Below are 26,323 nucleotides of genomic sequence, written 5' to 3' on the forward strand. Positions count from 1 at the left end.
CACGGATACCACAATCCAGTCGCCAAGAGCTAAAATGGAAGCACCTCTCTCTGGAGTAGCCAGGGGCATTGGGTACCAATGACCAGGGGATGCTGACAAGTGGGGAAAAGGCCTTTTCCAAAATGGGTCCAGCAAAAGCAGTGTGGAGGAAATGGGAGTGAAAGGGGTCGAAGTAGGCAGAAGGGTGTGTCCAGGTGGTCCAGGCCTTTTCTCCTCATCAACTTTTATCGCTGCCAAAGGCATGTGAAGCAAGGAGCGGGGGGAGATTGCTCAGGTTAGTTCTAGTCTTGACAGCATATGCCTTCTACTCATTAATTCAAACGAGCCAGTCTCCAGTAGCTAAGTGTGGAGAACAGACTCTGAAAGTGTTCAGATAGATGCTGACGTTCGTAGGGAAGGGCCATTCTTCAGTTCATCATCCTTCAAGGCTTCATTTTCCATAGTCTGGTCCTGCTGGGTGTCCTCTGTAGCCCTGCCGATCAAAGCTCACCCGGCCTCCCAGGCGATGCCAACCCGACGTCTCACTGTTTCTCTCTGGCTCTTCTCTCGTGTTTAGGAAGATCCCTCCTGCGGCAGATAGCCCCATGCCCTCGCCAGCAGCCCACATCACCACCCCCGTTCCAGCATCCGTTTTGCAGCCTTTCAGCAACCCCAGTGCTGTGTATCTTCCTTCAGCTCCCATCAGCTCGAGACTCACCTCTTCTTACATAATGACATCAGCCATGCTCTCAGACGCAGCTTTTGTGGCATCGCCGGACCCACGCGTCCTCATGTCCCACACCACAGCTTTCCCCCATGTGGCTGCAACCCTCAGCATCATGGACTCAACCTTCAAGGCCCCATCCGCCGTGTCCCCGATACCAGCTGTCATTCCTTCCCCATCCCACAAGCCATCCAAAACCAAAACCAGCAAATCCTCAAAAGTGAAAGACCTGTCCGCTCGTAGCGACGAATCTCCAAGTAACAAAAAGAGGAAGCCGCAGTCCTCCACTTCTGCCTCCTCCTTATCCTTGCAGGCTCCCCTCTCGTCTCCATTGTCAGGGCCCCACAAAAAGAACTGCATTCTGAATGCCAGTTCTGCTTTGAACTCCTATCAGGCAGCCCCTCCCTATAACAGTCTGTCTGTGCACAACTCAAATAACGGGGTGAGCCCACTCAGTGCCAAGCTGGAGCCCTCAGGACGGACCTCACTGCCCAGCGGCCCCATGGACATAGTGAGACAGGTGGGCGCCGTGGGTGGCAGCAGTGGCCCCTGTCCCCTCTCCGTGCCCTCCCTTGCACTCCATGCAGGGGACCTCTCTCTGGCCTCACACAACGCTGTGTCTTCTCTGCCCCTCTCCTTTGACAAATCAGAAGGAAAAAAGCGTAAGAATTCAAGTCCTAGTAGCAAAGCCTGTAAGATCACTAAAATGCCTGGTATGAATAGCGTTCACAAAAAGAACCCACCCAGCCTTCTTGCACCGGTGCCCGATCCCGTTAACAGCACCTCCTCTCGGCAGGTAAGGGAGCTCCTGGCACTGCCTTCACTGGCTCTGGGGGGCAGGGGGAGCTGGGCAGCGCCCTTGTTTGGCCAGGTGGCTCAGACAGGTAACACACACATGGCTCCTTTTCCCAGGTTCCCCGTAGGCTCCGAGAATTCTTGGTAGGACTTTGCTAGTCCCTATGCTGAGCACTTTACAGTAATCACTTCCTTTAGTCCTCACAACAAACCCAGCACAGGGGGTAAAAAAAAAATGGCCATCACTTAACAGCTGGGTAAACCAAGGCACATAGACTCTCTGAGTTCCCCCATTCCTTTCGTCTGTTTCCTATCTTGAGGTTTAATATGAGGCCTACTTCATTAAAGAGTTGTGTTGCTAAGCAGTTTGATCTGATCTGTTGGAATCCCCTCAGGGTGAGCCTGAACCCCAGGCTGGTGAAGTGATGCCAGGTACCACTTGGAGTGGCAGCCTGAGCATCCAGCTCCTGGGTGATTGTCCCCCACCTCATCAAGCTGCCCTCTTTTCCTCTTATATGATGATACAGCTTGTCCCGTCCTAAAGCAAAACTTGCACCTTGCACCCAGTGGCAAAGGAGTGCCCACCCAGTGCCAGGTTACCCACAAAAGGGTGAACTGTAGGGAAACAGGGAGATTGGAATGGCCCAAGAATAGCTGTCTCTTTCCTTGGACTTTGATCCAGTTCCCAGTCCAGGCTATCTCCTCAGACTGGGAGAGCTACTGTTGACAGCTGTCTACAACTCTAGGCCTACCAGATGGAGGCTCAGTGCTGGAGGTCAGGGCCCTAGTTTTCCTCAGCCTGCTCTGAGCAGGCTTTGAGAGCTGCTCTTCTGGAAGCAAGGGTAGCCCAGGTTTACCACCATGGAGCTAACACCAGACCCTAAGGCCAGCCCATTTAGGGATAGGGACTTTGGAGATATAGGAGATGGTTATTAAAAGATGGTTTGATGAAGGAGTTCTCAACCTTCCTAATACTGTGACCTTTTAATACAGTTCCTCATGTTGTGGTGACCCCAAACATAAAATCACTTTATGTTGCTACTTCGCAACTGGAATTTTGCTACATGAATCATAATGTAAACATCAGATATACAGGATATCTGATATGCATCTCCTGTGAAAGGGTTGTTTCCCAAGGGGTCGTGTGCACCGAACGCTAAGAACCACTGCTTTAATGTTCTGTGTCAGCATATATGGCACTTAGCAAAACCCCAAGAAGAGCACACCTGAGGGGTATTCACAAGCACCCACATGAGCAAGGACCAGGCAGCTTGCAGTCTTGGCCAAGGTGAGACCCTGGTCTTCCAAAGTCATATACAGCCAGCACCCTCCAGATCCTACCCAAAGACTGGCCAGTAGCCTCTGTAGACTCAGACGAAGGCACACACAGCTTCTTATACTGGAATGTGTACCCACAATACACCTCGAGATCTCAGGTGAAAGGCAGCTTGAAGGTGAGCAGGCAGGGAATAAGATCAAGTCGGCTGTATTTCCAACGGGTTGCTAGGCAGGGCCACTCCACAACGGCAAAGTCAGATTGCCTTCCTCACTTTAGATCAAGTTCTGGCAGTGGACTGCATGTAACTGATGGCCCCTGGCCCCAAACGCTTCAGTCCAGGAACTCAATACCTAACCTGTTCTTAGCCCATTTTACACATGACCCAAACAAGGCATAGGAAGGTTACCGGTTCCCAGAATCACCCGGCAAGTGAATAATGAGGCTGGGACTTCAACCCAGGCTCTTGGCCCTGTCTAGTCTGCAGTGCCTGTTGGCTCCCAGATTGTCTGAAATGCTTAGTCAGGGTGATGAGTCAGCAAAACTAACAGGAGAAAGAGCATTAAAAACCTCCCCAGAGAATGTGCATCAGGAGAGCCTTGACAACTGCCTGCAGGTCAGGCAGCACCCAACCCCCAACATGGTGATAGATCAATACTTGTCACCAGGCCTCTGAGAAACAGCTTTGGCTAGACTCACCACTAAACATTTTCAAGTATTAGGAAAGGAAAAGGCCTTTGGCGTCTGTTGTCACTTCTGTTAGAAGGCAGAAAAGAAAGCTCAAGAAGTCTACGATGAGAGCCAGGTATCTGTGGTCCACGTGTAATCAGTCCCAGCACTGAGACATTGGATGTAGGAGAATCAGGAGTTCAAGGTCAACCTCAGCTACCTAGTGAATTTCAGGCCAGCCAGGACTTCCTTAAGATCTTGTCTCTATCACTTCTTGGCCTTTTGGCTAAGATCAAGTGAAGATCTTGTCTCTAAAACAAAATCCAAAATGAAGCTGTGTACCTTGCAGACAAGTTGCAGTTTCTTCTTATTGTATCTGGGAAATAAAAAGCCAAAAACTCCCACTAAGGTGTTTAATTGGACACAGAGCAGGACTATGAACAACAGGTATGTGCCTATGTGCAAAGTCGGGGGATGGAGGAGCTGTTTTGAAGTTGGGGGCAAGAACTGCTTTGCAGAAGAGCTGGGGTCATGGGACTGTCGTCAACTCCCCTCAGAGCCCACCCAACCAGGGGCCAAGGACAATTGTACAGAGAGGCTACATATGTCCCCAGGCTTGCCATCCCAGGGACCCTGACAGGCAGGAAAAAGCACCCCTCTCCCTGCCCTACATACAATGACAGCCCAGCAAGATCACTGGTTTCAGGATGAATACGAGGCTGAATGGGGGAGCTCCTAAGCAGACAGATCTCGTTCTTTCTCTGTAGCATACCCAAGGAACCAGGGTTAGAAACAGAGTGGGCTTTGCACTGTGGTCAAAGTGCCTGAGCTTGTGGGCCCTTGCAGTGGGGAGTGGCGTCCTCTGCTCTCCCTCCTACAGTGAACATCTGAAGAGGAAAGTTAAGAGCTCCCATCACTGTTTTATCTCTGAGAAGGGCATGTTCAAAGCCCCCATAAGCTGTTGTCCCTTCTCCTGCCATGTCAGTTAGAAGTCTCCATTCTGAGGAACTGGGGGATTAAGGCATGTGGTTCTGGTCTACTCTTGTGCCCTGGCAACATATGAAGTCGGAGGGCCCCTCCCAAGTTGCCTCCGTGTCTGAATGGGGGTTCCTGGTGTCTTTCAGGTTGGAAAAAATAGCAGCCTAGCTTTGTCACAATCCAGTCCTTCAAGTATATCCAGCCCAGGACACAGCCGACAGGTAAGTTTCCAGGGTTGGAGGAAACCTCGCAAAGCTAACATCAAACCAGTAAGAATGTGCACTAGAGTCAGACCCTAGTTCACCTCTCACCTCCTGCTGAGAGGATAACCTGGCTTCCAAACATAGAGAGAGCTTCTAGTTGGGTCCTTGAACAGTTTGAATCTCTTACATTGAATCTATGCTTTCATTTCTTCCTCTATTAAGTGGGGATCAGGGTGGTCCCTAAGGTCCTATGACCTATATGAGAATTAAATTAGTTTATGCATGTAAAGTCTCTGAAAACGAGCACATACTAAAGTCAACTGTTAGCTACAATGATTGTTATTACCAGCTCCGTGGTGTCTGCAGATTTCTTATCTAGGTGTCTGGTTTTGGTTTGTTAGCTGGCACATTGATACTACCTCCTAAAGGCATCATGAACATGAAACAAGATAGCAGAAGGGGCATTGCTCATGAGTACATGTTAGCCTCTATGTTCTCCAAGACCCCTGGTGAACTGGACCTCCCATTCAGTGTGTGCTTTCAGAGTGGGAACATTCAGTGGTTTTGATAAACTTGAGGGATAGGAGTAATAGTGGGGGAAGCTCAGAGTTTGGTGACTTTGACCAAAAGGAGTATGTGTGCATGTCCGGAAAGACAGTTAGTTATGCCTCGTAGGTGGAGTAGAAAATACAAACAGCAAGTTGATGTGTTGCCTCAGACATACAGTCTTCGTTCTAGGTTTGTAAACACTGAACAGCAGCATGCTGGTATTTTTGCCCTTTGGGGATTTTCCCATAAATCTTGGGTCAGAGTTTGAGCAAAGATGAAGGGTAGAGCTGTTTTGCCATTCCCCCAGAGGTTGGAGGGCCCTTAGGGTCCTGAGTCACTTTGTATGACTAAGCAGCTGCGGCCAGGTACTTTGCTAGTCCAGAAGAGAGGCATGCATCACCTGTCACCTCTGCTGATGTTCTAGAGGTTTCTGTGACTGCCTGGAGAACAAGATGCCTTTATCCTTGCAAGCACCTCTTGTATCCATTGCTCCAGACAGGGACTCACATGCTAGTGACAGTTGACTGTATTCAGTATGTCATGACAGCAGCTGCTACTTACTTGAGAGCTTCTGTCTGCAGACCCTGTGCTTGCCCTTCACAGACACCACCGTCTGTACAGCTTTGCAGCAACTCTGTGAGGGACAGCTGATGAGTGAAGAGAGACACTCTGAGATTAGTTACATGCTCCCCAAATCTCCAAAGCCCCTCTGTGTAACCAAGGGCTATGTACTTCCATTAGGCAGCTCACGATGTCATTTATGTTATGTAGAAAAAAAAAAACCCAAGCCCATTAAAAATGAAGATACAAAAAGAACATGCATGGGGCTGGTGAGATGGCTCAGTGGGTAAGAGCATCCGAATGCTCTTCCGAAGGTCCAGAGTTCAAATCCCAGCAACCACATGGTGGCTCACAACCATCCGTAATGAGATCTGATGCCCTCTTCTGGTGTGTCTGAAGACAGCTACAGTGTACTTACATATAATAAATAAATAAATATTAAAAAAAAAAAACATGCAGATATCTCAGTCCTCTATCCAGGAGAGGTCCCATGATTCCCCACTGCACTGTCCCCTTGTTCCCTCCAGCCTTGGAGCTATGGTGACTAACACATGGACTCCCTAGAGTATCACCTTGGTTTCAAACTATGACTGCCCTTAGCCAGGTACAGGTAGTGGGGTCTTTTCCTTTCTGTGACGTACAAGAAAACCAGGACTCCCTCCTGGATTCTCTCGGGTCATCCTGGAATGAGACAACTTTTTCTTTTCTTTCCTAGAAGAACACAAACAGAATGGGAAGGATAAGGACTCTTCCCTAACAAGATGGTGAAGTCACTTCAAGCCAGTCTGCTTGTCACCCTCTCCAGGAGACTAAGTCTGGAGAAGGGAGGGTGGTGCTGGCCTGTGGAGGAGAGTGTTTCATGGATACTGCCTGTGGCTCTGGCCCTCCTCCTTCCTCTTCCTCTTCCTCTTCCTCTTCCTCCTCCTCCTTCTTCTTCTTCTCCTTCTCCTCCTCCTCCTCTTCCTTCTTTTTCTTCTTCTTCTTCTGACATGATTTTTAGTTTAAAAAAAGGCAAAAGAACCTGAATTTAAGATTTACAGAAAACAGTGTTTTCTCTGTTTTTTTATATTATTATTATTATTTGTCATGTCTTATATATTCTTCCACATTTGGGGTTATTCCCCTTGCTCCTGATGCTGCTAATGCGCCGCCATTTTGCTCGAGCCCTGAGAACAGAGGTTGCAAACTGACGGTTCTGGTTCCGGGTTCCGGTTCCGGGTTGGCACCCGGTGGAAGCTCTTGAATTTTAGCACTTGCAGAGCTCATTCTCTCCCGAGTCCTTTCCTACCCTGCCCTTCCATTCCACCCGTCAATCATTGTGCTCCAATGGCTACAAGAAGTTGCTGGCTCCCACCAGCAGCCCTGGACCACAAGTTGGAGGAAGGGCTTGCTGGGGAGCAACCGATGCTCGGAGTTGCATCCCGCGGGAGGGAGGTGTATGGTGGAGGGGGGGGGATGCCGAGGGACGGGGCTTCAACTGGTTTCTGCAGTTCTCCCTGTTCTGAACCAAACAAATTACAGCTGCTAAAGTGATGTCACGGCCAAGGCCCAGTTGTGCAGTTCAGAACAGCCATCTTGTCAGGTACAAGGACAGAGAGACCTGACTTGAGAAGAAGGAAAGATGTTGGGAACTCGATGACTGTGATGGTCAGAGCCTGTTTGGAATATACTCTGAAAAATCTTTTTCAGGGCACAGCGCACAATTTCTTTTAAATCTGGGTCAGTTGAAAGCCAATAGGAACCAGGGAAGTTGCTCCGTGAGGCGGGGCAGTGACCATAGCTCCTGAGAAGGTTCTGGGGCCAGGAAGGGTCCCCCGGAGGAAAGTCTGCATGGATGGTTTTGTGTCAACCCCCTTGTGGGAATAAGAAGCAGCATTGGTACAGCCACACCTTAGATGTGCTTGCAGTCCATCTTCAGATGCCCTGACTCAGACAGGCCAGAGCACTGGTAAGGACAAGCATAGAGAGTAAGAGTGGGCAGAGAGGCGCTGGGACGCCACAGCTATCAGGCTGTTGACACTGGAGTTTTGAAAGAAACATCAGTACCATTAAGTTCTAATGGGGAATCAGGATCTGCCAGACGTTGGCGCCATCCTGAAATCAAAAGTGAATGCTGGTTTTGCATCTGGGCACACCCCGCCTTCCCTCCCCAAAGTTTTCTTTCCCATCCCTTTTCTCCCAACCCAAAGATCAGACTACTGTTTCACCATAGGATTGGAATCTGCAAGGACGGGAGGCAAAGGGAGTGATTTCCCTCGATGGAATTGCACTGACGGTGTTTCTTACAGGATTCCTAAACTTTTAAATATAAAATGAAGAGTTTTTTTTTTTTTTTTAAGTCAGGAGTTTGTATTAAGCAAGTACATTGGTTAGGATAATTTGGCTTTTCTTTCTCCACTGTTAAAAGTGCACTTATATGCTGGTTAATTTACGTCTTGGGGGAAAAAAAAGACTGCAAATTCAAGGGGCAATTGTTACTATTTCGTTTTTTGTTTCTTTTTGGGTTTTGTTTTTTTAAGGTTAAGGCAGATTTTAAGACTTATAAATGTTTAAGAAATTATAAACAAGGTTAGATCCTTTGGGGGGAAAAGTTTAGAAGATATTCTTAAAGTAAATTTTTATAGTGTTAATTTTGTAATAATTTATGTTTTACTATATTACAGAGCTAACTGACCAGAATAGTTTCAGAAACAATATGAAACTTAGGAAAGTTTAAGCAATGTTTATATTTTTAAAATGTTCTTTGAATTATGTTTTTATTGTACATTTCTTCAGACTCAAAAGTGTGTACATATCTTTGTTATTTTTGCACAATTTTTGTCTTGTTCGGTTTTAGATGTCGTTTTATATATAAATATATATATAAATACATAATTTATTTTGAGTTGTAAAACTTGCAGGATTAAAAACAAAACAAGTCTCAGCAACAGAATAACCCTCTGGTCCGTAAACTCTTCTGCTCAAAAGAGGGAAAATAAAGGGTGAGAGGTGACATAGCGGCTTGTGAGAATCAGCAGCTCCTTAGAGACCTAGGGAGCAAGCAGGCTTCAGCATGGTCTGCGCGGAGCCGAGCTGTGCTGCGCATCCGAAGCCGCAAGAGAGAGGCTTTCCACGCAAAGCTACTTCCTTGAGTGACTGCTTTGACCAAAAGGTGAGGACAATTCCAGAAAACTGAGCTAAAAGGGAAAAACCCACGGTATTTCTTCCTTCACAAGTCATCCCCGCGTTTACTTTCTGATATATTAAATGCTTGCAGCTAGGGGGGAGGGGAATGGAATGCAAAGAAAAGATTTCCTTTGGATTTGTTCTCATGGAATTCAACTGGACCAACCCCTAACGCATCCGGAGAGCGGTACCCTTCGGGTCTTTCTGTACCCCACACCCACTCAGCCTTCTGTCTCTGCCCCTTGGCCGCTCACACCCCCAGTCCACCGGGGAGCTCCTGACACGTCGCCAGCCACAGAGGCTCTGGATGTTAAGCATAATGCAATGCATAGACCTGTCAGCCATATAAAATTAAAAATCAAAAAATCGAGTTGGATAACTTGTATGCCTTCTTTTGTATCGATGTACCAACTGTAAATAACGCTGATCAACCTTTGTAGAAAATAGTTTATACAGCGTATTCTATTATTGCTGATTCTCAGTGAACTCTTGTTTTAAAAAAAAAAAAGGAAAAAATGAAATTTTCTATTTACACCTTATATTTTGTTATGCTGTCAGCCCATGGCACCTTAACAGAATTCTGTGGGTTTTATGTAGCTGGTCAGTCATGGGGTAAATTCAATAACTATTGTTGCACAGACAAGAATTTGCACCTGTTCATTTGTCCTTTCCTACTAACCAATTTTAGAAGCTTTTCCAGAAGAATTTTGAAGAGAGCATGTCCAATCATATTCAACAAAGGCCACACTCATGGAGTGGGTTTCTTTTCTATGATCCATATTTTGTAACACTAAGTATTTTCCTCCTTTGTCCCGCCCCTTTATACCTTTATGAATTAGCGCTATCAGATAGAGTCCATTCCATGCCTGTGATGTTGTAAGCGGATAAATGTCCGACATAGGTGTAAATAGTAAACTCTATGGCTTACAGTTGTTAAAAGAAAGAACAAATACGTATCTATTGATACTCCCGTGGTTCAGCACCAGGTCTGGAAATATTCTCCAGTAAGTGATTGTATTTTTTTTTTTTTGCTTTTTTTTTTTTGTAACATGGCTTTGTAAATAAAATAATTTATATGTTTGTAAAAAAAAAAAGTCTTGTGGTTTTTACAAACTTTATGGTATTATGTTTTGTTTTCCTTGTGAATGGGGGTATTCTAAGCAGAACAGCCTTTCCAAGAGGGCATGTATTCCAGCAGGAGACGATGAAGTAGAAGATGGTGAATTCAGGGGACAAATATTTACAGAACCACGGCTAGGCCTGCTTCTGAGCTCACTGACAAGAAGTAGACAAGAGGCCAGCTAGTTTCTAGAGGCAGCTCAGTTGAAAATAAAGCAAATAGTAACCCACGACCTTGTGCGTAATTACAGAGCCTAGCGAAGGCTGTGGTGGGAAGGCTGGGCTCTGTGGGAGGGAAGATGACTACGGAAGCTGGGATGATATTACATGGGGGAATTCTCCTGAAGAAAGGGTAAAGACCCTGTCTCTGAGAGACAGAGGGGAGAGAGACAGAGAGAGAGAGAGAGAGAGAGACAGACAGACACAGAGAGGGAGACAGACAGACACAGAGGGAGACAGACAGACAGACACAGAGAGGGAGAGACAGACAGACATACAGATAGACATGGAGAGGGAGAGAGAGAGAGAGAGAGAGAGAGAGAGAGAGAATGAATGAATGAATGAATGAGAATATAGCCACAAGGCTCCAGGAGAATGGTGGTAACTGTAAAGAGAAGCGAGCAGGCTAAGGCACATTTTACAAAGCAGTAAGACTTGCTTAGATGAAAAAGGCCTCCTTGGCCTCAACAGAGGAATCGTGTTGGGTGCAAGACACCGTTTCTTCGGAGGTAAAAAAAAAAAAAAAAAAAAAAAAAACCGCAAGGCAGAAAGGGCTGTGCTTTGGGGATGGGAGTGGATCTCCGCAAGCATCATAAGTTCTGATTTCACAGAGGCAGCCTGAGTGAGGTACTCTCTGAAAGTGGCCCAGTGTTTACCTAGTGTGGAAGACCCCAAAACAAGGGGCTCACATCTCCACACTCACATCCTTCATTCAACACACCCTTGAAACTACCCAGCCTATCACAGGTGTGCCTATCCAAAAGTCTGCCCAGTGTAAAAGGGTGCACTTTACACAACCTTTCCGTGGCTACGACGGTGCTGGCAGTAGGTAGGGGTAGGAACCCCGAGGATGTGCTGAGGATTTTAGGTTAAGCCTCCAACTATGGAACCAAGGATGACCTTGAACTCCCCTGATTCTGCTTGCCTGCATCCCTCAAGTGTTGAGACTGTAGGCCTGCATCACTGTGTCCCCACAGAGCTCACGCTTGTGCTGCCTATGATGGAAAGGGCAGAGTGTGCTAAGCACAAAGGCGAGCCTAGGATGCAGTCTTGGAATACACGGTTATTACAAAAACAACGGTTTTCTTAAATTTATGTCGCACTCTTAGAAACAGGTGCTGAGAGACCCAAGTGATGTTTATATGCAGTCCTCAAGAAAAAGGAATTCATAAGCCATTACCGCTTTGGCAGTGTGCGGGATGAGGCTTGATGAAGATTCTGTGTCTATTGAATGTGTGCACATGAGCAAAATTCTGAAGAAGGGCACAGTTCTGACAGAGCTCATGCTCAGATTAACCCAAAAGCACCTCCCACCCCCAGTGAGTTGCCTCACTGAAAAATAATAGATTGTCCATAGGTCCAAAGAAGAGGCTCACCAACCAAAAGATGTCACCAACCAAACCAACCAAACAAAAGTGGACTGGGCATATATACAGTGAAAAGTAATACAAATAAACTCTTTCTAAAGCTCTGTTTTGTATGTGTGTATTTGCTTATATGAAGCTTGTTGAGTAAGGTCAAAGCATCAAGAGAGCACGGAGAGGGTCGGAAGATGGTTCAGTCTGTAAAGTGATTGCCTCACAAGTATAAAGACCTGCATCTGATCTCCAGCCCCTGCATAAACAGCCATGCTCAGCTGAGCATGACTGGAATCCCAATGTTGGGGAGACAGAGTCGAGGGACATCTCTGGGGCTTGCCTGCCAGCTATCCTAGCCAATCAGCGAGCTCCTGGTTGCTGGTTGAGCAAGACAATCTGTCTCGAAAAATAACGTGGAGAAGCAACTGGGAAAGACATCCAATGTCAGCTACTAGCCTCAACACACACACACACACACACACACACACACACACAGAGAGAGAGAGAGAGAGAGAGAGAGACAGAGACAGAGACAGAGACAGAGACAGAGAGACAGAGAGCATCAAATCCTCACAAGAGGCTATCGGCCTCTAAATTGAAGATCTGGAAGATCAGTGTATGCTTAGGATTACTCAAATTACTTGAAAGACTGTAAGGAGAGACAAGTAGACACTGGGAACTGAGTAGAAGCTGCAACCTGGCAAGTCCTTGAAGATGAAACACAGAGAATGTAAATCTAAGAGAAATGGGATACCTTCCTGCCAGAATCTGGCATGGTTTTGTCAATGTTGTTTTGTTTTTTGAGGCAGGACATCACTAAATAGCCCTGACAGTTTTAGAACTCACTCTGTAAACCAGACTGGCCTCAAACTCACAGAGATCCACCTGCCTCTGCCTTCCGAGTGCTGAGATTAAAGGTGTACGCACCACCCTTGAATTGAGATGTTTTAATGGAATCACGTACTGCTGCACAGTCAAAGAGAAATGCCGGTTGCAAGCGCAGCAGGGTTCTGTAAGGTGTAGGTCATGTGACCCTTCTGGGGCTACCATAGTCTGGATGGCTAAAGGGTATCTACTCTTGGGTTTTTTTTCCCCCAGATTTTATTTTGTTTCTGCGCACATGGCTACTTTGTTCACAGTGCTAGGGAGTAAACTGTCTTTTTACAGTTACTAGTTATTCAAGAGGGGCATGCCACAGTAAAGATTTGGAGGTCGGAGGGCAGCTTGCAGTAGTTGGTTCTCACCTCCTGCCACCTGCATCCTGGGAAATGAACTCAGGTCACAAAAAGGTGGCTGCAGACACCTTTTCCCACTGAGCCATCTCACTGACCCTAAACCCAGCGCTGTGTTAATGCCACACACGTGCTCTGCCACCAAGCTATACACTCAACTCTGTTATCCTGCAGTTCTGAAGATCAGAACTCTCTAGTGGACATAAAGGATCCAAAGAGAATCCTCTTCCGCTATGACTGGTGGCTGCTGGCAGTGCTTGGCTTAGAGACACACCACAGAATGTCTCTATCTTCACACGCCCCTCTCACACTGTCTCTTTTTTAACTATAAAGGGGACAGCTCTGGCCTCGGATGCTATAGAGCAGTCATGAGAACCAAGCAAGGAATCTTATACAAACACAAATATCCTAGGTTAGAAGGCACCAAGGGAGTTTGGGATTGGAAATGGGAGAGTATTTGTTTTGTTTTCCAGCGAAGGAGGAGCACGTAGGATCTTAAGCTCACCCACAGTCAATGGGTGACAGTGAGGTTGAAGAAGCAAGAGAAAAATGGCTCCGGTGTGGCAGCCCTGTCCTCCCACCGTGGCCACTGCGGAGCAGCTGGAGAGGGGTTGGTGCCGGGTGGACAGGCAAGGCTTAGATAAAAGTCTGTGGTGGAATGGTTCTTAGAAAAAAGCACAATGGCCATGTGAACGCGATCGCCATAAAGGTCGAGCATTTTGAAAACAGTATGGTGTTTTGTTTTCTGGCGCTCTGGAAGAGAAGTTTGGCCATAGCTAATGACAGAAAAACGGAGACCGACTTCAACACTAGAGAGCGCTGTGGCTCATCAGTACTGGCCTAGGAAGGAAAGCTTAGTAGCGAGAAAATTCAGAGCTGGCAAGGCAGTGGTGTAATGTGTCCTGAGCAGTGTCACTTGGGAAAGTAGAATCAAAACATCCAGGGGCTGGGGAGATGACTCAGCAGGTAAGAGCGCTGACGGCTCTTCAGAGGACAGGAGTTCAGTTTCCAACATCCACAGGGCAGCTTAACAACTGTAATTACAGACCCGGGGATAGGATGCCCTCTACTGGCCTCCCTGGGCACTGCATGCACGCGTACAGACATGTGCGGGTTAAAACACCCACACACGTGATCAAACAAAGCTCCATTGTCTCCTGGACAGGAATCAGCAACAACAAAAAAGAGTCAACTCAGTTTAATGAGCAAACAACAAATATTAATGGGGCAGCCTCTCCTGGGTTTTGTTTTTTATTACTGTGTTCAATTATCTTTATCACAAATATTTTACACACAAGCATCTCAAAGTGTTGGTTAAATTGGTAGCATCTCTTTGGTTAGTAATTAAATGTTTTTGTTGAGACATAAAGAATGAGGGCGCAAGATGGAGAACCATGTAAAGCAAGAGTGGCTACTGGCCTTTGCCAGAAAAGGGATAATTCCTTGGCAGTGACAGGGAAGAAAGCTTGGGATGGAGAGAGGGAGGGAATTCCTGTCTGATGCTGTCCGCATTTTCAGGTAGGCAAGTGGGATGTGTGTGGGAGCCGGAGAGAAGTGTGAGAAAAGAGAAGAATGACATTGTTGCTGAAGAAACTGGATTGACAGCAGTGTTTGGGAGCACATTTGCAAAAGACCCTGATGTGAGAAGATAGCCTTGTGTAGGGGTTGAGTAACCAGGTGCACAATAAGCCACCCAGAGCCAAAGCTCTCTCAGGCAAACTAAGACAAAATCTCTCATCATTTTGCCACAGGCCCAGCCCACCAGATCTCTGAGAGGGGCCACTCGTGACTGTACTAGCATTGTGACTTCTCCCTTGTGCACTGCCACAACCAGATGTGCACTGCCACAACCAGGTGTGCACTGTCACAACCAGATGTGCACTGCCACAACCAGATGTGCACTGCCACAACCAGGTGTGCACTGCCACAACCAGATGTGCACTGCCACAACCAGGTGTGCACTGTCACAACCAGATGCGCACTGCCACAACCAGGTGTGCACTGCCACAACCAGATGTGCACTGTCACAACCAGGTGTGTACTGCCACAACCAGATGTGCACTGCCACAACCAGGTGTGCACTATCACAACCAGATGTGCACTGCCACAACCAGGTGTGCACTATTATAACCAGATTTGTGCAGCACTGGGGATTGACTCCAGGACTTTGCGCATGCTAGGCAAACACTCTAGAAGCACACACCTCCCATTTGTTTGTTTTTGTTTGTTTATTTACAGGTCAGACGATAACTTGGGGGAGTTAGTTTTTTCCTAACATGTGAATTCTGGGGATCAAATTCAGGCCATCAGACTTGGTGGTGAGTATGGCTACCTCATCTTACAAGCTCAGCTAAGGGTTGACTCAGAATGGTCCTGCTGAGCAAAAAAGGAAACTGAGGCACACAGGTTAAGGGAGGAACTATGAGCTGGCAGCTGGCTGCTGACAACCTCACATATTTCCCCTTCAGCTCAGTGTTCTCCACACTGCACTTCCTAGAGAAATCATCTCTACCTACGTGATCCTCCCTACGCGGTCCTCCCTAAGCCGCTCTCTTCCTACAGGTGTCTTAAAATTTGATCCATTACCTGGTTGGTGTACTCAGGTTTTTCTGATTTATTTTGCTAAAATTCTTTTCTCCTTTCCAACATTCCAAACCATTAGGGCAATTGCTGCTTAATGGATTATTCCTGGCATTCGGCTCCAGTTAGGGCTCGTCCAGAGCAGCAGCGGATTTGCTGTGATCTATGTTTCTGAACTAAGCGCTCAGGGATGACTTTCATGCTCGTTTTCATAACATGATCCACTCAACTAGAAGGGTCACCAAGAAGATGTAAACGAAATGAATAGCTGGACGTCAAATCAGTCCCAGACAAGTTTGAATCTTGGCAAAAATCACTGTGGGGCGTTTGCCAGCATCTTGGAGGTGTCTAGGTTACCAAGACCATTGAAACAGCAAACCTTAGCGGAGGTCACTAACACTGGGAGGGCACTCTTAATTTAAAACAATTATGGAGCCCTCTGGGTTTCCCCTTTGCCTTCAAATATTTTCGTGCATTTTTAGTCAAACACTATCATCACAAAAGCGCTTGCTTCCTCTGCAACCTGAGCAAGAACTGCGGAGGCTGCCGTCATGTAAGCTCAAACATTTTGAATACGATTTCATTTTCTCTCAGCCCAATTCTCAGGCTGATTTCCTAGCAGTCTTATCACCAAGTCCACACCCCCCCCCCCCAATATCTTCTAGGTTCCTGAATAATCCAGACGTAGCCAATGGGATGGAGAAAGAGGTTAACAATTCTGGCACATTCTTGATCTAGGACAAAGCAGAGACTCGTGGGAAAGAAAAAAATGGGGACTTGGGGGTCTTCATGTCTTTGTGGTGCTGGGAATGGACCCCAGGGACTTGTGCATGCTAGGCAAGCATGCTGCTTCCTAGATGCATCTCCAGGCCCAGCCCTAAGGCTATTCTAGTGGAGAGAATAAGATATGTGTTTTTCCAACTTTACAAGGCTGTTGGTTCTGTCTGACATGATGCTCCGAGACCAATTTCTTATAGCGCAGGGATATGACATTGAACAGAGGACTGGCCGTGGCAAGATGTACATGCAGAGGGGCCTCCAGTCCCAGCTCACCTTCAGGCAGGAGGAGGATGTTCCTGCCAGGCCCATGCTGAGCCCAGCATTGTTTAACATTTTAATTAATGGATTGGCATTCAAAGTAACCTTGGTGGATTAAGGCCATGCATGCAAACACACCAACTGGTAGGATAGCTGTTACCTTTGGGGGCGTGCAGGGGAGATCTCTAGAGAGCTGGAAGATGCGCTGTAGCTTGACCTGAGTGCTTGTTAAATGGATCTATTCATTTGTGAAATATTTATCGTGTTATAGACTTAAGGTATCTTCATTTGTCTGGGCACTCCTAAATTTAAAATTTTACACCACACACTCAGACACACAGGCACACACAGGTGTATGCGCGCACGCGCACACACACACACACACACACACACACACACACACAGAGGGGGAAGAGAGAGAGAGAGAGAATGGGAGAGGGAGAGAGACAGAGACAGAGACACACACAGACATACACAGCGCGGGGGATAGGGAGAGGGAGAGGGAGACGACAGACAGACAGACAGACAGACACACACACACACACACACACACACACACACACACACAGAAAAGTAGACAGCAGCTTTGGAGTGGTAACTTGTAACAGGAAGAAGAAAGCTATAGTGTGTTTAGAGGAGAATCCTGGCCAGATGCCCACCCCCACCCCCACCCCCACCCCAAAAGTCTCCCTGAGTTGGTAGGTGCAACACAGGAGGGGGTGAAAAAGTTGCTTTGAAATTTTAACAGAGAGTTGAAAGTCATCTATGAGATGCTTAGACCTGCACAGCCCCTGCCCTCTGTCCCCCGCCCCTCAACACACACACACTTCAGTTCATCTCCCATATGCTGCTATCAGTGTTGGCTTAAAGCAGAAATTTCCACTTCAGGTTAGTCTTTGGAAAAGTGAAATGGAACCCTGAGAGATTTAATACAGGCCCAGCAGAGAGAGTTACCTTGGGTTGGAGGTGAAGGGCAGGGCAACACAGGATGGCCTCTTTCCGTTAGAAACTCTTCTGTAGTCTGTGCTGGATGCGCATCGGAATCCCAGCACCTAGGAGGCAGAAGCAGGCACGTTAGGAGTTCAAGATCCTCTTTGACTGCATTGTAAGTTTGATGCAAGCCTGAGCCTCTTGAGACCCTATCTTTAAGTTCTCAAATAAGTAAACAACATTCGTTTGTTACAATGAACATGCATTGATTTGTATTTACTGTGATTTAGATAAGCATAATATCCATATGCCTGCATCATGATGACATATACAGGCATTTGAGCTAGCTGTACGGTTCAGGAATAGAACATCGGAGTGGCATACACTATACAAGGACATGGGTCCCCTCTCCAGTACAGAGGGCTGGGGCACTGGCTGAGCTTACCTTTCTGATTCCCAGGACAGAATGCCTGGAGAGGGCTCAGTGGCAGGTGTCTAAGGAGCATGTACATGGGCCTTGGTTTGATTAACACCATTCCAAAAAAAAAAAAAAAAAAGAAGAAGAAGAAGAAGATAAAAGAAACGAAAGAAACTAAAGGGGCCTGGTTAGATGATGCATCAGATAAAGGCTTGTGCTACCAAATCCAATGACCCGAGTTCAGTACCCAGGACCTACCAGATGAAGCTGTCCTCTGACCTCCACTGTGTGCTGTGGCATGACATGCATACATGCATACAAACACATGTAATAGTAATTTAAAAGGTATATAGCCTCTGGATGTGTATGCATTTGTACTTGCAATCACATGAACCACACACACACATGCGCACGCATTCACAGAATGTGTCAGATTGCTTTAAATGTGATCTTCCTTCCAAGAAAGCTTTCCAGTGGCATTGTGAAGAGTGTGAAATTGGTGGGATTAGCGTGTGTTCCATTGACTTTTTTATTAAAAAAAAAAAAAAAGAAAGAAAAAACAAACAAACCAAAAAAACCAAACCAAACCAACCAACCAACCAACCAAAAAAAAACCCACATTTATCCCATCGTAACTTGAACTCCAAATTTGTCATTAGTATTCTCAAAAGGCAAGACCTGGGCCATCCTGCTCAGTGCTGCTCAGTTGCTAAGTAATGTCAGTTACACAGCTGGTGACCAATAAAGACCTGAATTAAAAAATAAAAGAGTTAATGGTGTGTAAATAAATGTGAAGCATTGGAAGCAAGGAGAAAAGCATTTGCTTTGTCAATGCGCCCGTGGACCAACATCCAGAGGCAGAGCTACCTCACCTAACCCAGCTGAAGAGAGACTCGGTGGACCTGTCTAAGGCTTCAGTCCACTGTAGTACATGTACTGCCTACTCTAGCCAAAGCAGCACACATGCCGGAGAGACAGAGACAACTAAGGGGGCACTAGAAGAGAAAGGAGCTTTTCATCATGGAGTCGGGTTGATGTCTCTCACCCATAGGTTAAGCATCGAAGATGAGGCAGGGAGATCATGAATTCAAGGCCGCCCAGACTATACCTTGCGCTAACACAAAAGAGGTCCTAGGTTCCAGTCCCAGCATAGAGTAAACTGAGCACAGCAGAGCATGGCTGGACTCCGGGCACTGGGAGGTGGAGACAGGAGGTTCAGAAGTTCCAAGTTAGCCTCAACTACTTAATGAATTAAAGGACCACCTGGCCTATGTGAGACTCCCCTCAGTGTGTGTGTGTGTGTGTGTGTGTGTGTGTGTGTGTGTGTGTGTCTTTCTTGCAAAGGCAATCCCATTCTGGGGTCAGTTCTCAAAGTTTCACTGCAGCCTAACCTGGTCTCCCACTGAAAGATAACATCTGGGAGAACTGAGTTGCAAGATAGCCCTCAAAAGCTCACAACTCCCCCGTGCAGCAGAAGTCCAATGCCAATGCCTCAGTAGTATTGTGGGCAATGTATTCTCAGTCTTAGCAAGGGCAGAAAGATTGTATGCCATCTGACCACTGTCCCAGCCACAAGAAAACACTCCTTTCTGGTGTGCCATCTGCATCTCCCCGGAGGATAAAGACTTTCAGCTGCCCCCAGAGCAGGAGTCATACCATACCATACCATACCATACCATACCATACCATACCATACCATACCATACCATACCACACCACATCTGTACTTTTTTAAAAAATTAATCATTCCATTTGTTTACATCTCAAATGACATCCCATTTCCCAGTTACCCCTACACACACACACACACACACACACACACACACACACACACACACCATCCCACATCCAACTTCTCCTCCTTTCCCTTTGCCTATATGAGAGTGCTCCCCCACACACCCACTGCCTCCCACCCCACCACTCCAACATCTCCCTACTCTGGGGCATCAAACCTCCACAGGATCAAGGTTCTCCCCTCCCTTAATGTCAGACAAGGCCATCTTCTGCTACATATGCAGCTGGAGCCATGGGTCCCTCCAGGTACACTCCTTGGTTGGTAGTCTCGTCCGTGGGAGCACTGGGTGGTCAGGTCAGCCCATGTTGTTCTTCCTATGGGGTTGCAATGCCCCTGTGTCCCTCCAGTCCTTCTGCCAGTTCCCCCACTGAGGTCCCTGAGCGCAGTCTGATGGTTGGCTCCAAGCATCCACATCTGCATTGGTCGGTTTCTAGCTGAACCTCCCAAGGAACTGCCACACCAGGTTCCTGTCAGCAAGTGCCTCTTGACCACAGCAACAGTGTCGGGTTTGGTGTCTGCAGACAGGATGGAACCTCAGGTGGGGCAGTCCCCGGCTGTCTCTGCTCCATTTTTGTCCCTGTTCTTCCTTTGGACAGGAACATTTTGGTCCTGAGAGCCATATCTGTGCTTTGGAATCAAGGACAGGGATTCCCTGAGATGACAGCATTGGAGGTGGTGATCAGAGCAAACTAGTACTTACTGATCTTGTGCCAAGTTTGGTGTCACGTATCCATAACCCCAGAACTCAGGAAGCAGAGAGAGCAGGCTAGGAGGATGGCCGTGAGACTTCTTTTTCTTTCCTAGGGCTTTGGGGCAAACGCTCTACCACTGAGATACATCCCAAAGACCCCTTTATACGTTTAAACAGATGCATTAGTTTTTGTTTTGTGTGTATGAGTGTTTGTCCTGCATGCAAGTGCACTGTGTGTGCCAGATGCTGGCAGAGGCCAGAAGAGGGTGCTGGATCTCCTGGAACGGGAGCTGAAAGTGATGTGAGCCACCATGGTCCTGGGAATCAAACTCGGATCCCCTGCAAGAGTAACAAACATTCTCAATTGCTGAGCCATTTCTCCAGCCCCTACCTACCTTTTAATAACCAAACTCTACGTTTCCCCTACAGAAGTCTGACAAAACTACCTTGGGGTCATGCATACAGAGGTCTTGCATACAAGTTTAATAACCAAACCCTACTTTTTAATAACCCAAACTCCAAGCTGAGGCATCTCTCATTTGTTCCTGATTGAAATAAAAAACAGAAGGGACCCCACAGTCCATTCTGACCAATTCTGTGTCCGCACTTTCCTTGTCATCTAGCCCCTCCCTCCACACACAGCAGTAACCCTGAGATGTAGCTCTTAAGTTGCCAGTCAATCAGACTGACCAGTCTCCCTGGAGCCACGGCCCATGCTCCGGGTGAGTGGAGCACATAAGTGAAGAGTGCTCCGGATTACCTGGGATATTCTGCAGTTTAGCAACTAGGGGTTCTGAAAACAATCAGAAAGGAGGGTCACTCAGCTCTAGACTCCTCTAGGGAATAATAAACCAAGCTGCCTGGGACAGCTCTGGATGCTTGACCCCCTGGCCATATTGCCAGACTGCTGGAGGGGAAAGGACAGGGATGTTTAGAGAAGTCTCCCCAGATGACTCACTGTGTTATGGGTGGAGACTCACAGCATTCCCAGGTTCTTGAGGACTTCTAACCCATATGACCTTGCCTTTCACTGCACGCACATGTGGCTCACCAGTGGGCAAGTCTGTCCTGGCTATCCAATCAAAACATGCGAAAGCATTTAATACCTTCAGATTAAGCATGCAAATCTTTTTAATTTTTTGTTCTAGCATTCTATCCTATTTTTTGAGATAGGATCTCATGTAGCCCAGGCTAGCCTTGAAATCACCATGTAGCCAAAGAATATCCACAGCCTGGTCCTTCTGCTTCCACATACCTAGTGCTGCAGTTATAGATTGGTACCTTCATCTTCCAAAGGAGTTAGGTTCTCTCTCTCTCCTTCTCTCCCCCCATGTCTTTCCTTTCTCTCTTTTTAAATCTAGAGTGAGTGTGTGCATATGTGCATATGTGCATGTGTGCAAGTGAGTTTAGGAACTTGAGGCGTCCAGACATAGACATATCCGATCCCCTTGGAGCTGGAGCTTTAAGCCACTTAATGCGGTGGTAGGAATCAAACTTGGATCCTTGGCAAAAGCAGTACACATCCTTAGCTACGAGCCATCTCTCCAGCATCCTTTGTCTTTGGAGATGGGGACCACATCACATGCCCCAAGCTGCCTCTTGTTCTATTCCTAAGTATTTACTCCTCAAATATTGAGTGATATATCCACAGAGAGATCCATGAGGGAACATTCGTAGTAACTTTATTTGTAACAACCCCAAGGGAGACAACACAAATGCCCATCAACAGATAAATGAAATTCTGTCATATTAGCACAATGGAGTCCTACTCAGCAATAGAGAGGATGAACCACTGAGACATGTGACAAGTCTCAAACATACATGAGCATGTTGAGTGGAAAGAGCCAGCCACCCTCACACCGCTCTATGGCTCCACTTACATAAAGTTTTACCAAGTGGAAGCAATTCTTCAAGCACAAGTGGTAAGTAAGTAGGTCAGGGGTTGCTGTGGGATGGGCAGGGGCAGAGACTGGCATGTTCATTATTGTGCTGTGTTGATTTCACCAACGATTCACATACATCGAAATCTGTACACTTTTTAAAATATATAGCCTTGTTTTGTCAAACAGTCACTGCTCTAGGCTGGCCATGTTTCTTTCTCCCAAGTGCTAGGATTATAGTTCTAATCAACACTCCTGACCTAGTATCAGCAGTTCCCAGTAGCAGCCCTGCATGCCTTCTACCCAGAGTCTCTCTTTCAAAGCACTAACTGGATTAGGAATAATAGGAAGCAGAGGGAGGTCTGGAAGACAATCCAAGAAGAAGTGCTCTGAGGTTTGGCCCGGGAAGTGAGGGCAGTGATAGCTCTTTCCACTAGGTGGCGTCTGGACACTTCCCTTGAGCACGATTTCCAGGCAGGCTTCAGAAACCAGACACTGAGCCGCTCAGAGCCTCAGAGAGGAGTCCTCTATCTAGACTGACAGCTTTGACCACTGTGGAGAAAGTCACAGAGAGTTGCTGGAGCAGAAAATAACAACTGGGGAAGAGATCAGCAGGCTCCTGTTGCAATATTATAAGTTCCGTAGGACAAAGAGCAGAGGTATTTCCTTCAGAGCCAGGTAACTCCAAGAGAGTTAATTAATAATGTTTACAAGAAGGCAGATGTCCTCAGTTGTAATGGTGAGCTGAAACCACTGCATCTGGAAACCCACACAGTCCTTTCTTCCTCCATTAGGACTGCTCCTTATCTTTCTGAATGAGTTTTAAGGTTTTTTTTTTTTTTTATTTATGTGCATGTGCGCGTCTGCAAGTTCATGTGCATCACAACATAGAACATAGAGAATGAGCAATTGGAGTTACGGCCAGTTATAATCCAAACCCACTCAGTGTGGGCGCTAGAAATAAACCCAGTTTCTCTGCAAGAGCACCGAGCTCACTTAACTGTGGAGCTAACTTCCCAACCTGTTTCATCTTGGTTTTCGAGAGGAGATCGCTCAGGGGGCATGGAACTCACCAAGGGAGCTAGGCTGGCAGGCCTTTGAGCCTGTCTCACTCAACCCCAGGATTACAAAACCAACAACCCTCTGCAGGCAGGGATTTTTTTATTTTGTTTTACATGGGTTCTGGGTACTGAACTGGGGTTCTCCCACTTGCACGGCAGGGAGATGCACGCCCATGGTGCTACACACCCTGTGATGAGAACTATCAGGGGTCCTCCCTTAGGTACCACCCCTGGTTTCAGAAAAAAGAAGACCAGGGTACAAGTCCCAGACCACCCAGTGGGTGGCGGTAATAAACTTGAGTGCTACAGAGAATCCAGACCTCGTGAATGCTTGGGCATAGGGACTGGGTGGTAGCACTAAGGGGGAAGGTATTATTGCAATCTGTGGAATCCAGTGTGCCCACAAAGCGGTGTGTTCCTGGAGAGTTACAGCAGTCTTTGATATGAAGAGAGAGTCGTGGGAGAGATAAGGGGTGGTAGTAATATTTGACTTAGAGCAGCTAATTGTTTAAAAAGGATAGCTTCTCAGAGGTAGGCTGTAAGGAAGTTTTAATAGTGAGACAAAGCCTGGCCATTAGGGTTAAAGATCTGCTGGAGACAGAATAAAATTTGTTGACTATTTGGGGATGGTAATGAAGATGTTGGATGTAAAAGGAGAGTGCATTGTGGCTCGTGAGAGGGACCCAGGTCTCCCTAGGAATCCTGGGTAGTTGCCATGTCCAGCTGAGAGGCCTTAGCCAGCATCAGGTATTTTTGTTTTTACTCTTTTTTCATCTCTCCTATGGTACACCTTGAAGGCCACAGCTAAGACTCCCGTCTGTGGAGTCAGGGGTCCATTTTCTAGATGTTTATGTTTGGCCCTAACATCAGGAAAATTCTGGAAGAAAAAGTAGGTCATAAGGAGTTGTTTTCCATCTGGGGTCTCAAGATTCAGATTGGTGTATTGTAAGAGAGCCTTTGTAAGGTGGTCTAGGAACTGAGATGGGTTTTCATGTTTGTCCTGAATGACCTCTAGAGGTAAATTTTTCATAATTTACCACTTTAAGGGTGGCCTTATAGAGACAAGTCAGAAGGCAGGTGACATAAATTGGTCCCTAGCAAGGATGGCCCCTGGGATGTTGTAATTCCACGAGGGGACTGACTTAGTCCTGGATGGGTGGTGTTAGTTTGGTGGATTTTGTCTGCATGCGTCTTAGCCACGTCCCAGACTCAGCTGTGCTCCCTGGGAAGAGATTATTGGTGAGAATCATATAGACATCATGGAAGAAGGCATTGTAAGGATGGATGATATACCATGATCCTTTGTAAGTGTGGAAGAATTTGCAGTGCAGGACCCAAATATTTTCTGTTTGAGAGAGTTCACCTAATGAGAGGAGGATGTGTACTTTGACACAAACCACCCTAGCAACTTTCTGCAAGGGAAGAACTGTGGCAGGTTTGGGCCCTGTAGGGGGAGACAAAGGAGTTTCCATGGTGGAACAGGAGAAAGTAGCAGAGGACTAAGGGCTGCCAGTGGGCTAAAGTGGGCACCCAAGAGGGTTGATCTTAGTAGCCTATCACTGAGAAGTGAGAAAGGGAGACTAAAGAGAGAGGGTGAGACGAGGCTGTGGACCTCTTCTGAGGCCAACAAGGGAAGGCTTGCAAGCATGATGGAAAGGAAGCATGGTAGGGGAGGAGTCATCTGGTTTGGGCCTCAAGCCAAGGAGGAGTTGTTTTTCCTTGGCTGGCTTGTGCCCTGTGGTCGCCTTTAATCAAGTGGGAGTGAGGTCACCTGGCAAAGTCCTTGCTTTCCAACTCTAGCAAAGATGGCTGTTGGCCACATGGTAGCCTCCATCCAGATGGGGATACAGCAGCTCAGATGGCAGCCAGCCTTGTGTTTCCTTAAAGGTATCCTATATATACAATTTAAACTATCAACCCTGGTGTTATGTGTTTTAAGTTAACAGATATACTAGGTTTAAATCATACCCAATGTGTTTGCGAATCTTGAGGCACAGAAAGTTCACACAACAGACCCACAAATCTTGAGCAAGAGTTTTAGAGACTTAAATCAAAACGAAAAGAGTATGAGATGAGTCACAATAGTCTCCATTAGGAAGAGTCTGTCCTTTTTTTTTTTTTGCTCTCCTTTCTCTGTCACACAGTCAGGTGGCTTGCCTGATATGGGGCAAGCCATATCGTATTTTGAAGGAAACCTTTAAGCAAACATGCATGGGTCTAGAGAAGGGAGAGCCATCTCCCAACTCCAGAGCCAGCTTTTAATTATAAGTGGGACACCACAAGACAGCAGTCTAATGCCACTCATAGTTAAAAGAAGCCTGAGTCCCCACAAAACTGAATCCAATAAACTAAGAACAAAGAAGGCGTAGAAATAGGAAAATTTTAAGGTGGGGATATGGACAGAGGATGCTGCAGGAGGGGGCTGAGACACACGTCAGCCATGTGGGTGTGTGTACCAACTGCGTCTGGGCCTACTCCTTTGCTTCTTCCTTCTCCTGCTATGTCAGGCCTCGCTCTCACTTTACAACAAACTTATAGATCCATCAACTTTAACTTAAAAGATGGGATATTTACAACATGTGGGAGCAAGGTGGGGGTGGGGCAGGGAGACCAGGGCCCTACCACCTACCCCCTCCCCCCCCAAAAAAAAACCCAAACAGGGCTTGGAGTGGAGAAAAGAGAAATGGGGAACCAGAAATCTCTTTCTACTTCCAGATCAGTGGCAGTATTGTAAAATTCCCAAATAATATGGGGATCCAGGGTGCCACTAGGCAGCCTTTTGGTTTGATAATCTAAGGGGTAGTGAGGCCAAATTCTATTGCAAAAGTGAATAAAGTTATGGCCCTTCTGATCAGATGCCAGGTGAAGAGGCTGGGCATCTCCGAAGAGGCATCCCAAAGGGAACAAGGATATGAAAATATGGTTTTTATGGATGGGAGAAGGGAAGGAAAATGTCACCTACAGCCTTGGGGGAAAACTGCTAATTAGGTAGAAATCTACCGTTGACTAGATAACCTTTTGGGGCCTGGCATGTAGTGGAGGACTACCCATGTTAACAGGGTTCCTCCTTCTCTTGCCTTGTCCCGGGAATTCTAAGCCCCCA

General features: G+C 46.8%; 1 protein-coding gene and 1 long non-coding RNA gene across 22 annotated transcripts in view; one reads left to right on the top strand and one right to left on the bottom strand.

The window, feature by feature from the left end:
• The window catches only part of Atxn7l1 (ataxin 7-like 1), a 229,441-nt gene extending 219,448 nt beyond the window's left edge, over positions 1 to 9,993 (top strand). For 10 of the 21 annotated variants that reach the window (XM_006515128.4, XM_006515126.4, XM_006515134.4 and 7 more), the window contains one exon: positions 557 to 1,863. In XM_006515128.4, the coding sequence (XP_006515191.1) occupies positions 557 to 1,646 (1,090 nt within the window). In that variant the 3' untranslated portion in view covers positions 1,647 to 1,863. Of the gene's footprint in view, positions 1 to 556; positions 1,864 to 4,567; positions 4,643 to 6,449 lie in introns of those variants that run through there. The other 11 variants (NM_001374022.1, NM_001374025.1, NM_001374024.1 and 8 more) reach the window with 5 other exon arrangements.
• The window catches only part of Atxn7l1os2 (ataxin 7-like 1, opposite strand 2), a 36,518-nt gene that overhangs the window by 8,173 nt on the left and 2,022 nt on the right, over positions 1 to 26,323 (bottom strand). Inside the window, exon 2 of the long non-coding RNA NR_131031.1 lies at positions 17,400 to 17,497. This is a non-coding gene — a long non-coding RNA (ataxin 7-like 1, opposite strand 2). The remainder of the gene's footprint in view (positions 1 to 17,399; positions 17,498 to 26,323) is intronic.

This window comes from Mus musculus, chromosome 12 (assembly GCF_000001635.26).
Source record: "Mus musculus strain C57BL/6J chromosome 12, GRCm38.p6 C57BL/6J".
NCBI classification, from domain to species: domain Eukaryota; kingdom Metazoa; phylum Chordata; class Mammalia; order Rodentia; family Muridae; genus Mus; species Mus musculus.